The 13,718-nt window shown below is 54.1% G+C and overlaps 1 protein-coding gene across 1 annotated transcript; it reads right to left on the bottom strand.

The window, feature by feature from the left end:
* Positions 1-5,303: 5,303 nt before the first annotated feature.
* On the bottom strand, positions 5,304-13,717 carry GPX4 (glutathione peroxidase 4). The gene is made up of 7 exons (XM_074305210.1): positions 13,463-13,717; positions 7,695-7,789; positions 7,394-7,538; positions 7,085-7,236; positions 6,868-6,892; positions 5,826-5,885; positions 5,304-5,545 (listed from the first exon to the last, which is right to left on the bottom strand). Exons 1-7 carry the CDS (start codon positions 13,544-13,546, stop codon positions 5,513-5,515), a joined length of 594 nt encoding a protein of 197 aa, XP_074161311.1. The 5' UTR covers positions 13,547-13,717; the 3' UTR covers positions 5,304-5,512.
* Between the last annotated feature and the right edge of the window lies 1 nt (position 13,718).

The following is a 13,718-nucleotide window of genomic DNA, read 5'->3' on the forward strand; positions in this document are numbered from 1 at the left end:
AAAGAGAAAATTGTTACTATGATGGAAATTAGGAGAATCCTGGCCAAGTGGGGAGGAAGCAATCACTCCCATCCTAGAGTTTCTGATAGAAAAGCTGAGCAAGGTGGTCTGATGCACAGCTAGATTTGGGAGATAGACTGCAAACAATCCAGAGAAAGAATGGGCCAACTTCGGAACAGATGGAGAACTTTAAGAATGAAATTCTAACAACACAAAGGGGGAAACGATCCTGAGGAGGAAGAAAAGGCTGTTGTCCAAAGAGAACAAGGTAGATGGATACCCAAGGAACTCACCAAGCAACTGGGGTTTTAGGATAAGTATAGATGCTGGAAGTCAGAGGTAGGAGAGAATGAACACAACACAATTAAGACAAAGGATTCAAGAACAGCAGAGTTGGAACAAATATTGCAGGAAGTGTATGGGAAAATCAACCAGTAGATGAAAATATTATGTAGTAGAGAACATACGGTGAGATTTGGGTACATCAATCTGTAGTGGATTGATTGAGTCAGATGATTTCCAACACCTGGAGCTGATGGAACAAGGGTAAATGGTCAAGGGATCTAGGGTTGAGAGTCGACGGGGTGGAACGGCCAAAGGAAATGGGGGAGGGACAAGGGAATTAAGGGGTAGCACAACGTGCAGTTGAATTGGTCTTTGATAGTTGAGCACTTCCAAGATGGTGAAAAGACAATGAAGTCAGAAGAGAAATGGAGAACAGGGAGGAATGAAGGAAGAGATAGAAATGGAAAAAAAAAAATGGGGTTAGGAGACCAGGAGAGCGAGTGGTTATGATCCCAGGAGGAATTTCAGAGTTTATAGTCATGGAGACGGCACAGATGGGGGGAAGTTGAGAGGGGGGTCTCCTCCTGTGCATGGCTGAGGTAGAATGAGTCTTAGCTGTTTAAGAGACTGATCAGTAGGGAGGCTGAAGCGTTCAAAGAGGCATGAGCACAGATACGAAGTTCCCAAGTATGAGGATAAAGGTTAGTGGGGAAGACTCTAAGCCAGAGATAGAATTTTTTAAGAAGAGGGACTTGGAGGGGCCGCTGGGTGATGCCAGGGACAGAGCACCAGCCCTGAAGTCAGGAGGATCCGAGTTCAAATTTGACCTCACTTAATACGTCCTGGCTGTGTGACCGTGTTAACCCCAATTGTCTCAGCTAAAATAAAATAAAATAAGGAAGAAGAGTGACTTTGGCAGTAGATCTTTTCATCTCGTTTCAAAAAAAAAAAAAAAAAAAAAAGCCCTCATTAGGTGTAGGACATTGCAGTGTGAGAAACAAAGACAAAAAATAATGGCTGCCCTCTGGGAGCTTACATTCATTCCACTGGTGAGATCAAAAGGCAAGACTGATAAGTATGAGGTAATTTGAATAAGGCCTGAACGCTTAGAAGAAGGGACTGTGGAAGGTTTCTGAGCTGAATCTTGAGGGAAAACTAAGGATTGTTAAAGGAGAGATGCAGGAGGTGTGCCTTTGAGACCTAAGGAAATGAGCAACTGCACAGAGAGGGAAGTCTGGAATACGGAATTAGGACAGGACTGGTTTGGAACAGGAAGAGTGGAAGAGGGATTAATGGGAGAGAAGGCTGGAAAAGTTGCACTCAGATGATGGAGAATCTTCATTGTCAAGCTAAGAACAGTCAAAAATGACTCCATGTTTGCCAGGGATGAATAGAAAGGTTGTGAAATACCCTTGAATAACAGGAAATTTTGGAAGAGAGCTGTCGCGGAAACAACAGTGATTCTGTTTTGGGCTTGTTTTATTTTGAGATGTCATGGGACATCCAGATGGAAATAGTCAGGAGGCAGCTGGTAAGGCAGGTTAGAGCTCAGAAGAGAAATTAGGGCTGGATGTATAGATATTGGAATTATTGACATAGGGATGATAATTGGACCCATGAGAGTTGAGGAAATCGTCAGGAGTGAGAGCAGGGCATGAGGCAGAGCCTTGAGGGACACCCATATTTCGGCAATGGAAAATGGCTGACAAATCCGGAAAGAAGTCTGAAGTCAGAATTAGAGGAGGGCGGTGGTATAGGAGCCAGGAAGAAGAAAAGTGGGTGGAGGAGGGATGATCACAAGAGACAGAAGCTGTAAGGAGCCTGAGGAGGAGGGCTAAGGAAAGGCCTTTGGAAAAGGGGAAAAGATTCCACCCTTGGAAACTGTGGTCTCCAAGAAGGGCGCGGGGTCTCAAGTCTGACTGCAACAGGTGAAGAAGTGGTGGGTGAGGAAGCAGGGGTCGTGTGGAGCTGGGCGGTGGGAGGGGGCAGGCATCAGATGATAAGGGTTGTCTGGGCCCTTCTGGAGTCTGTCTGTCCGTGATGGGGGGGCCTGGCCATAGGCCCTAGGGTTAGCAAAGAGACTGAGAGTGAGGAGAATGCTCCCGGGGATGAGGTCCCATAGAATCCTGGTGGGATGGGATTGCCCCCACGCCCTCAAAGGCTGGGACAGAGGGAAGGAATAGAGGATGAGTTAGGGCTTCTGGGGTAGGGAGTCTGGCCGAGGGGGGATCATCACGGATGGACCTCAGTCAGGGCGACCTTCCGCTGAGAGGACAAGGCGGTTTGGAACAGCTGAGGCACACGTGTGAGGTCTTCAGTGAAGAATAAAAGGGCAGGAGGTAGCTAAGGGACAGCCCTCTAGGGCTGTTGGTCCGGGAATGGGAGAGGCCATGTGCTGAAAAGCAGGTGGGAGGGGGAGGGTGCAGAGGGAGACTCAGAGGACAGGAGTGATGGAGGCGAGTCTGAGACAAAGGGGGGGATCCCGGGAGCCAAGCCTCCCAAGCCAGTGCTGGGGGAGCAGGAGACGGGCACAAGCCACTCCGCTGATGGCCAGGGACGCTGCAACTTTACTAAGGCCAGGTAAGGTGGACAAGAGGAAGTGATAAAGAAATCTAGGGCGAAAAGGGATTTCGGAGGGCAAGGGCAGCGAGAGCAATGGAGAATGTTGCTGCAGAGGGATGGGCTTAGGGGGAGAAGGATGAGAGCACAGGGATAGCTAGCAGGAACTACTGGGCCGCAGACCGAGGTTCCAAGTACCACAGGCAGTGGTGAGAGCTTATCTGCCATGTAAGGGAGGAGGGGTCAGGTGCCTGGGGCTCCCGGCCTCCCAGATCCTGCAAGGCCTGAGAATGGCATTGCTGCTGAGATGAAGGCGTTAGCTTCCCAGAGTGGGGGGGGCAAGCTCCCAGCCCTAGGGAGTCCAAGGGCTGGTGTGTCAGTAAATAATGTCTCATGATCAGCTCCCCTGAGCCGGATGGAACTCATGTTGGTCTCGTGCAAAGTCTGGGAAAGATGCACACCCAGAATGGGACTGGAGCAAGCTTTCAGGCCTGGATGCGAATCCCTGGGAAGGGCCGGCCCCTCTGGGTCCAAGGTTCCCACCTCAGATGGTTGGAGAGCAGGCAAGAGGCAATGAGTGGAGCGGGTCCTGGACAAACCGGGTGCCGGGTCCTTGGCCCGCTGCAGATGGCGGGGGACATGGCCCACCCATCACCCCGAATCCAAGAAAGCATGGTCCCTTTCTGGTGTTCCGGGCCAGCGAATTCTAGTCAAGCCTTTTCCCCTTGCCTGGAGATCTTCCCCGGTGTCTCTGGGCTTGGCTTAGAACCCTTTCCCAGGTAGCCACACTCTTTTAAGTCTCATTTGCTGAGTGCTTTTGAGGAGAGCTGATGGCCACCCCTCATAGAGATTGCCAGGCTGTGCCCAGAGGCAGCCAGGAGATCTTGGACAGACTGACACCCCTCTTGACCCAAGAGTCAGGTGCACCATGGAAGACCTTAACTTCCTCCCCGTGCAGACAACACCTGCCCCCCCAGCTCACTCCCAAAGCCAGCACCAATCCCTGGGTCTGCAGAGAAGGGAGCGAAAAGAAAAACCCCTGGGTCTGCAGAGAAGGGAGCGAAGAGAAGGCCCCAGCCCAAGCTCAGCAGGCGGCAGCAGGGCCCGTGAGAGACTTTGGGTCTCAGGGACTCCGGTTCAGGGACTATGGGCAGTGCCTTTGTGCCTGGGTCCCTGAAGGCTGACCTGGCTGGCAGAGCATGGGCCCCATCTACCCCGCCGGTCCCAGGCTGGGAGGCCGAACGGAGGCTCCAGTGACTACCCATCTGCCCACGTCCTGGTCCATCTGACCTAAGGGCAAAGATCTTCAAGCTCACTTCTTGCCAGACTCCACTCAGACCTGGCTCTTGTTTGGCAGGAAAGGAGGGAAAGACGGTCTCCTGTGGCCTGTCAAGCTCCCGGAGTGCCGCTCTCCCCCAGCCTACACACCAGTACCCTGGCTCGCCTCCCCACCTGGCAGGTGCCAACAGAATAGCCCACAGCCCAAACAGCCGTTTTCCTGCCTTGCCCAGGTAGGCAGATTCTGAGAATCCACTTTCCTTTGCCAAGTGATACTTGGACTTCATCCCACTCCCGGCCCTCCTCCCACTGCTTTGTCCCATGGACACCAAGCCAGCAGGGGAGAGGTGGCGGTCACCAGCAGCATCCTGGCCAATGCAACCTGCCCTCCCCAAGTCCAGGGCTCCATCACCATTAGCCCATTAGCTGTGGGAGTGCTGCTGTGAGGGACATACACAGGACCGGCCCTACTGATGGGGCCTCAAGACACCTCCCTGAAATTCACCCCTTGGCGGACTTCCAGGCTCAGGAAACTTGGATCTTTTAATACCAGAATATCTATTTCAAGATAATTTCCTCTGGAATTTTCCATTTCCCCAGTCCAAGCCCCTCAGGACTAGAGCCCGAACAGTATCCTTGATATGTGATTCTCCAGAAGGCTCTATTCTGCCCCCTACCTACCTGAAGCCCTGCCCCAGGCTGCCCTTCCCCCCAAGTTGAGGGGAAGGGTCTCTCCATGAGCCCAGACCTCTGCCACTTCTGAGATGAATCTTAAAGGTTTCCTTCCTTCCTTTCTTGGGGGCAGTGGGTGTCACAAAGACTGAAGCCTGGAAAGGACCTTAGGAGTCACCTGGTCCAGGCTCCAGGGCACTTCCTGCACTCCCAGGGCTGGTTGGGGGTAGACTTGCTGGGCCACTTAACCCATAACATTCTTGGTGAGAGCAAACATGAGCAAAGGGGAAGGGTATCCATGGGAGCCCGAGGCCTGCTTCCTCCCCAGGCCTTCAGCAAAGCCCCTTCCCCCCAGCAGTTCTGTGCTGACAGGACAACACAAGCGATGTGGAGGCTAGTCCTTTCCCCCCCCCACCCCCCCCAAGCATAGCCAGAAGTAGAAGTTGGCTCTCCTGCTCCTTCATCGAGGGGCCAGACCACAGCCCCACATGAGAAGACCTGAGCCAGGGTTATTTTTAACTTTTTATTTCACTAAATGAGCCAGGGGCTCGAGGCTGCAGGCTGCCCCCATGGGTCCCCCAGGGTCTTCCTCCGGCTGAGATGCACGCCGAGTTGTCGGGTCTACCTCACCAGGGAACTGGTTTGAAGGCAGACCGTCATTGATGCCGGGTGGAAGACTGAGGGTCGCGGGGAGACAGGTGCAGGAAGGGAAGGGGAACTAGAGATAGCAGGGCAGGTCCTTCTCAATCACCTGGAGGAACAAAGGGAGAGAAAAAGGGTCCAAAGGAGGCCGGGTGCTCCTCTGATTCCCTGCTAGCAAAGGCTTCCCCTTAGCCCCCCCAAACCAGACTGGAGCTTTGTCAGGGGTAAGCAGGGGGCTTGGCTCCTGTGGGCGGCAGATGAGCCTGGGGGGGGCTCTGCCTATCCATCCCTGGTCCTCAGTCCTGGGCACTGCTGGAGAACAGGCTTCAGAGGGGGGAGAATGAATGCAGTTTGACAGGAAGCACCAGGGAAAGTCTACTGGCACCTACCAGGGGCTCTTCCATAGGACCGTATCTCTTCACCACACAGCCGTCTTTGTCAATAAGGAACTGCAAAGAGAAGGGCAGAGCTGTTAGGGAGGGGCCACTCACCAGTTCTGCCGGACACCAAGGGCTTTTGACCCGTCCATCCCCAGGGGCCATTTGCTCTAGAGTAGCCACAAGCAGGAGCCAGGTCTTGTCAGGACCAAGCCCCCATCCCTCACTGGGGCTTAGCCTTTTGCCAGGAGGAAATGACTATCAATGGCAAATCCAGGTCTCAGCTCTGGCTTTTCCCACTCTTTCTACTGAGCCCCCCATACTTCACAGCCCTTCCAGCTTTAAACCTCTGATCCTAATGTGGCTGACAGTCTGTCCACCACCTCTTGCTGGAGGACCTACAAGACAGTCCCCTCTACTTCCTGGACATCTGAGCCCAAAAGGAAGGCATCTGCCATTAGAGGAATAACAGGCTCCTATATATCATGGCCTCGGGACCCAGCTCTCCCATTTCCGGCTCTAGTAGCTAATCAGGGAGATGGTGGATTCTGAGTTTTTCACCGGGAGGCAGAGCAGAAGACCTAGATTCAGGATACAGCACCTACAATACTGGCCAAGGGTCTTTGGAAGAGCCCTGTCATCCAAGCGCAGGTTCCTTGGGCACAAAGAGGGAGTTATAGCTCTGATATCTCATCCTGAGAGAACATAAGCTCCTTGGATAGAGTCTTGCATTTTTCCTTAAACACTTCTGTACACCAGAAGCCCTTAATAAATGCTTTGATTGGCTGATTACTCACACTCCCTCCTCCTATGGTTATTAAGGAGACTTAATGAAAAAGAAACAAGCTGTGAAACACTCGGCTACCATGTCTACTGCTGCTACAGGGGCTAAGCTGACTCATATACATTGTACAGGCCCACATGTGAATGCACGAACATGGAGAGGGAGTGGACCACAAGCCCAAAGAGGGAGGAGGGACATCGGGGGGGCGGCTATGACCGGTCTGTAGTGGTGGCCCTGGATGGCACCCCAGAACCACCAGGCTGGACTCACCTTGGTAAAGTTCCATTTTATTGCACTGGAAAGGAAGGTGAAGACAAGGGTGAGAGCTTGAACACTTCCAGCCCCCTGCCCATTCCCAATCACCACCTGGACCCAGGTGCCCTCCCTGCCCCCAGTGGCCACACTGAGGTTAGGGGAGCTGGGCCCACCCTTCTGTCCACCCCTCCCCCTATCTGCCCCCAGGACTCTCCCCTGAGCAGACACTCACTTGCCCAAGATGCCCTTCCCTCTGGGTTGGATTTTCATCCACTTCCACAGGGGGTGAGCATCATCACCATTGACACATATTTTGCTGTATACATCAAACTTGACATTGTAGCCAGCAGTGAATTCTCGGATTTCTGCATTACTCCCTGGCTCCTGGGGGTTAAAGGGCGACAGGTACAATTGGTCCAGGTGGAGGAGCGGGCTGTGATGCCCAGTTACAAGCAAGGAGCTTCCAAATACAAAGAAATGCCCTTAATTTGGACACGCCCTTTCGCATCCCCCCTCCCAAGGTTGCCCCACCACCACCTACCTGCCTCCCAAATTGGTTGCAGGGGAAAGCTAAAATCCGTAAACCAAGCTCAGCATATCTGGCGTGCAGGTCGACAAGCTGAGTGTAGTTTACGTCTGTCTTACCTCATTGTGAGGCTACATTGGTGACGATGCAAACACAGCCCCTGGAGGAGAGACGGGGTGGGGGGGCTGTTAGGGGGAGCAGGGGTCGTCCCAGAACCGTGGCCCACCTTCTCCTGCCCCCTTGGGGAGACTTGGGTTTCATAATCTGCCTAATTCCGACTCCTTTGGCCACCCTCCAGCCTCCCCCCACCCCTCACCTGTACTTATCCAGGGACACCATGCGACCATCAATGTCCTTAGCACAGAAATCGTGCATCGACCTTGCACATCTCCAGTCGTCCCGGGAAGCGCACTGCGGGACAAAGGGAGGGTGGCACTGACCCCAGGCCTCTGGGGGGCGCTCTGGGCTCCGGGCAGCATGAGACAAGGGGAGAATTGGGCCTGGCATGGAGGGAGGCTCCCCCCCATCTGTTTCCTCATCTCTAAAGCCAGTGTGGTGAGAACCCCTCCTACAGCATGGCTGACCCAGGAAATTGTTCTGTGACTCCCCACATTTGTTTTTGTTTTTTAAATTGCTGATCTCTTCCCCAGGTGACCTTCCCCCACCCTGAGAACTAATCCACATAAAACTGTTTTTAAGACAAAATAAAAAGAGGAAAAACCTCAGCAAAATTGAGCAATGCATTAAAAAAATCTGAAAAGCAGCTGAGGCACAATCCCTGCAGGGCTCTCCTGGTCCTGGGGAGCTTTGGGGGCAGGTGGGGAGAGGTCATCTCCTATCTCATCCTGAAAGCCAGACTAGGCCAGTTTGTTATAAAGGTTTCATTTTTCTTTTTCTTCTGTGGGGAAAGGAGAGAAAACGCTCGAAAAATAATGGGGAAAAACAAAAACAAAACACCCCAAGTTACAGCACAAACTCAGAGAGACTGACTGGTAGAAGGGAGCCTGAGAGGTAGTGTTAAAGGCCCCGAGGAGGGGGCTGCCTCCCCCCCCAGCACCAGGGCACCCGCTACAAGGGGCCTCCCTTTCTCCCTTCAGACGGACACAGGGGGCAGGTAAGGGCTGGGTGCATGTCGTCCCCTCCCTGGCTGGCTGCATTGAAGAGCACTTAGTAAATAAATATCTGCAGAACTGGGAAGAGGGCCAGCCACTCCGGCCTCAGCAGTCCTTGGCAGCCCAACTGTGCAGATGCCCTCTCTGTGTCGCAGCCTCCCTGAAGGTATCCAGGTTCCAGGAGAGCAGCCTGGGGCACTCTTCCCCCACCCCACTTTGAAGAGGCAAAAGCTGGCTAGATAATCCCCCTCCTCTCCTGCACCCATCCCACTGAAAAGCTCCACTGTATGCCGGCTTGGCTCACCACCACATCACGTGATGGCTTATAAAGCGCTCTTTCACAGGCAGGCCCCTCACCCACTGCTCCACTTAAAGGCATGTTTTTTATTAAAGCTTTTTATTTTCAAACCATATGCATGGCTATTTATTTCAACATTGACCCTTGCTAATCCTTGTGTTGACTCCCTCTTTCCCCCCTATCCCCCCCTAGAAAGCAAGTAATCCAATATATATTAAAAATGTGCAATTCTTCTATGTATCTTTCTACAACTATCGTGCTATTATGTGTATATTTTTTAGAAAAAAGATCAAAAGGTCCATCATTAAAGCTGACTCAAAAGGCCCCCCCCCCCTCCCGCCCAAGGTCATTGAGGGAGATTTTCCTGACAGCCAAGAGATGGCAACCCACAGGCAAACAAAGAGCAGGAATTCAGGGCTCTCTTGCTGGGGAAGGCAGAGGGAGGCCCCCAGCCCAGTTCTCCATTTCCCCTTGGATCCAACAATGAGCAGCAGGGGTGAGAAGAGGTTCTCCTGCGGCCAAGCTCATCAGGGCTCTAGAGTCCTAGAGACTCGAGAAGGGAGCAGGACCAGGCAGCCCCCTGGCAGCAAGCACTTGTCCTAGGCCGGGTGGCCTGCCTGCAGAGAACTTGACAAAGTCTCTGTGGTTATAATAGCTTATTTCTGCCCATTGTCAAGAGGCAGCAAAACCTAAAAGAGAGAATTGCCCTTGAAGGTGGGAGGCCCAGGCTTCTTCCTTCAGTCATTTACCACCTATGTGATCCTTAGGCATTTCTGAATTTCTTAGCCTCGGTTTCCCCATCAGTAAATGGGAGCCACGCATGTATCACTGGCACTTCCTGATACTTCCTGACAATCCCACAAGGGCTCTGAAGCCTTAAAAGGAAGGGGTCCGGTGGCAGGATTTCGCTGGGTCAGAGACCTCTAGGACGAGGAAACTGTTGTACAGCTGCGCAAAGCCCAGGAAGAAGGACTGTGGCAGGCTGGCTCTGATGCCAGCTCTCTCCCCCAGCTGCTGCAACATCCCAGGGGAGGGGGGAGGGGGGCCTGGCAAACCTGGAAACCTTAAGGCATTACCATAAATGGCCCTGGCTGGCCCCACCTGGGGCTCTCAACAACAGCTGGGGGCTCTTTCTCAGGGCATTAGAGGCATCAACAGTGGGAAATAGAGCTTCTGCATGGAGTCTGCGGAGGCCAGGCGCTCTGCAGAAAATACTGCGCTGGAGCCAAAGGCGCCACGCTGGGCCCTGCTGGATGGCCTCCGGAGGCCGGGCGCTCTGCAGAAAATACTGTGCTGGAGCCAAAGGCGCCATGCTGGGCCCTGCTGCAGGCCTTTCTGCACCACATCCTTTCCCTGCTGCTTCAGCATTCCCTCCTCCCAGGTCAGAAGGAGGACTTTCACTTGGCTCACACAGTGGGACAACAGAAGACCAACTTAAAACCATCTATCTAGTGCAACCCCCCTTTTACACCTAGAAGTCACCTTCAAGCTCCAGGGACCTGGGAGACAGAGACTCAGAGCAGTTACAGAACTGGTGCTTCGGGGCAGAGGCAAGGCTGCAGGTCCCCCATGCTGACAGAGTCCTTAGAACCAGTGCTTCCTGAGGTGCCAGAGCAGCTTTACAATTCTTCCAGCTCCACAAAGGCTCACTTCAGAACTACACTGACCCTCCCATTCTACAAAGACTCAAAATCAGTCATTCAATCAATAAGCACTGATTAGACACCTACTGTGTTGCCAGGCACTGTGCTAAGCACACACTTTTTGGGGTTACAAAAAAAAGGAAAAAGGCAGGACCTGCCCTCAAAGAGCTCAGTCCAGACAGGGACACATCATACATACATGCGATGAACATGCGAAATGCAGGTTAGGCCTTGTCTGGGGTCACATAAGGGACTTTGTACAGACTTTCCTGACAGCACCAAGGCAGGGCAAGGCTTGGCACACAGCAGGAACTCGGGGCTCTTTGGCTGTCTTGCCTCCTCCCAAGACTGTACGCCCCCAGAGAACAGGACTCTGCATTTCCGTCTCTATGTCCAGCACTTGGCACAGTGTCTGGCACATAAAAAATCCAGCCAGCCAGATGGCAGCACCTTCTCTAAAGCCCTGGGCTGCTTGGGAGGCTAAGGTTGGGGTCCAAAGAAGCGCTCCATCTGCCCTTGGAAGAGCCCCATCCTCGGCACCAGGTGCCCGGAGGGGCATGAACACCGAGCTGATGTCAGCTGCCTCCGTCCCCAGGCTCCCCCACCAGGTCTCCCTAGTCACTTGTCCAATAAATGCTGAAGTCGGGCAGTGCTCTGAGGTGGGGGGAGAGTGTCCTGGGCGTGGGGCCAGCCAGAGCCAGGCAGGTCCTTTGGACTCTTCCCATGGCCTCCCAAGCAGAGCTGAGCATTTCTAGATAAACAGTGAACACACCCATAAGATTACTCTGGGAAGAATACTCAAGCCTCACTAAGTGTGCTAGGCCAGGCCAGTGAGGCCTAGAGTGGGCAGGGCAGGGAACACAGAGGCCTCCAGGCCCACGGATTGCCCAACTCAAAGTCCAGAGCACAGAGGGCTGGCGATCCTCCCCTCCCAGCCCTTACCTCACAGCTTTCACAACAAGTCACCCTCGTCCAGTTATCCACCCACACACCGGGAAATAAGAGCAGCGATCCCTGCTACCCGTCTCTGGGCAGTCACTCAGCTCAGTCAGGTCAATTCTATGGAGGCTAAGGATGTGGAGCTCAAAGGGCGGCGGTCACACTAGTGGGGAGGGAGGAGGAAGACCCATGTACCCAGAAGTACACAAGGCTGGCATCGGATTAGGTGCCCAGGAGGAATCAGATTCGCAGAGGCTTAGTTCTAGATGGGGTCCGGGGCCCTGAGGGAAGAACAGGACGGGAGAAGTCACAGGCTCCTCGGCAGTGGGGAGGGACGGTCGGCACTGAAGGGAAGGAGGGGGTAGGAAGGCTTAAGGAGACTACTTAGAACAATCCAGGTCTGAGGCCTGTGCCCCTGTGCAGTGGTGCCAGAATGGTTAGGACTTGATGACTGGACAAGAGGACTGTGAGATGGTTAAATACACATAAATAAACACAATCAGATACGGGGACTCAGTACTGGGTGATTCATACTGCAGAAAAAATTCAACTTGAGAAGCTCAGGCCAGTAACAACGCCTACTTCTCATTTTGGGGCCCCTAAAGCACACAGTTCATGCCAGTGGCTAGGTCTCCATCTGGAGGACAGACAGACTTGGCTCCTGTGACGCAGTCCTTAGGTTTTAAAAAAAAAAAGAGAGAGAGAGAAAGAAAAGAAAGGAAAAAAGTAAGAGAGAGAGAGGGAGGAAGGAAAAAAAAGGAAGGAAAGAGAAAGAAAGAAAGAAAGAAAGAAAGAAAGAAAGAAAGAAAGAAAGAAAGAAAGAAAGAAAGAAAGAAAGAAAGAAAGAAACAAAGAAGGGAGAGGGGGCGGGAGGAAAGAAGGGAGGGATGGAGAGAGGAAGAAAGAAGGAAAAAAGAAAGAAAAAGTCCTGGCTTCTGGGACTTCAGAAAAGCCTGGCCCGTGGCACTGAGGCGCTGCGGCCCGTTCTTCCCCAGCAGACGCTGAGGGACTGTTCACACTGGCTCAGGAGGATTCCCACCCTGCTTTTCCGGATGGGGAAACTAAGTCTAGGAGAAAAAAGCCCCCCAAGGTCATAATTAGGACAGTCACAGATTAGGGAGTGATGAGTGGCTAGAGTGAGAGCAGAAAGCAGCCTCCCCTCCCCCTCATTCTAGCGCAGGGAATTCCAGGCACCCCCGAGGGGAAGTAATAGTCGCCACAGGGTTTGGGGGGGAGAGGGAGGAGGGGAGAAGACATCTTTATTTTCTTCAGGCTCTCCCGAAATTGGCCATTTCCTGCCCTGGTTTAAAAGCCTTCAGAGGAAAGGCCCACGGAGCCAGACAAAGGATCTCCCAAAATGGAGAATCTGTTCTGAAGGGCGCCCTCGGGCCTCGGAGGCTGCCATCCGGCCCGGGATCCTCCCTAGTCGGGACTTCCATCCTCGGCCCTCGGTGGTAGCCCGGGAGAGGCGCAGGAATCGAACCCAGGACCCCGCCGCCTTCCCAGCGCCTTCTGCGCTCAAAGGGCTCTCAGCGGACACACTAACTGGCCTCTGGACGTAGTGACGGCGCTTTGGTCCTCATCGAGAACCAAGGACAATGACTGACCAACAGATGAGGAAACTGAGGCCCGGGGAGACTGACAGGTGCTCGGGGATCCCCGACTTCGGCCCTGGCTAGCCCGCCGCCCCTGCCCGAGAGCATACGCGGAAGGAACAGGCGGAAGAGTTGGGATTTGGACCCTAGCCCCCTCCGGTCTCCAGCGTGGCCTGGCGGGGGGCCGCGCCCGACCCCCCTCCCCCTCCTTGCTTCAGCACCCTCGAACAATCGCCTGCTGACGTCGGGCGGGCAGCTCCCTCCCCCATAGCACCCCTTCCGCTCCCTGACCCCCAGCCGCCCCCGGGCTCCGGATTTGGGAAGTTTCTGGGCCCGAGCCAGGCCAGGCCGTGGTCGGCCAGAGGCGGCTGGCATCCGGAGTCCGACGGGGAGAGAGGCTCGCGCGCCCGCCCCTAACGGACCCGCGGGGCGGGGGTTGGGGCCCGGTGACTCCCAACCTGCCCTTCTGGCGGCCGCGAAGGGCTGCCCAGGCTCACCATACTGTTGGAAAGGCCCGGGGCCGCTAGCACTGCGCAGAGTAGAGCAGGTTTCACCAAGCGGTAGAGGCGACTTAAACTCATATCGGCGATGGCGGGGGAGCCTCCTTCCCCAGAGGCGGCTCCCTCCCGAGCGCCCCAATCAACGCGCGCCCTAGGGGCAGGCCGTGTCGGATCGCTCCACCCTCTACCTTTCAATCATTGGTCTGAATTGTGGCGGGGCTGGACAAGCAGCTTAGCTAGCCAATCAACAACG

Source organism: Sminthopsis crassicaudata, chromosome 1 (assembly GCF_048593235.1).
Source record: "Sminthopsis crassicaudata isolate SCR6 chromosome 1, ASM4859323v1, whole genome shotgun sequence".
Lineage (NCBI taxonomy): Eukaryota > Metazoa > Chordata > Mammalia > Dasyuromorphia > Dasyuridae > Sminthopsis > Sminthopsis crassicaudata.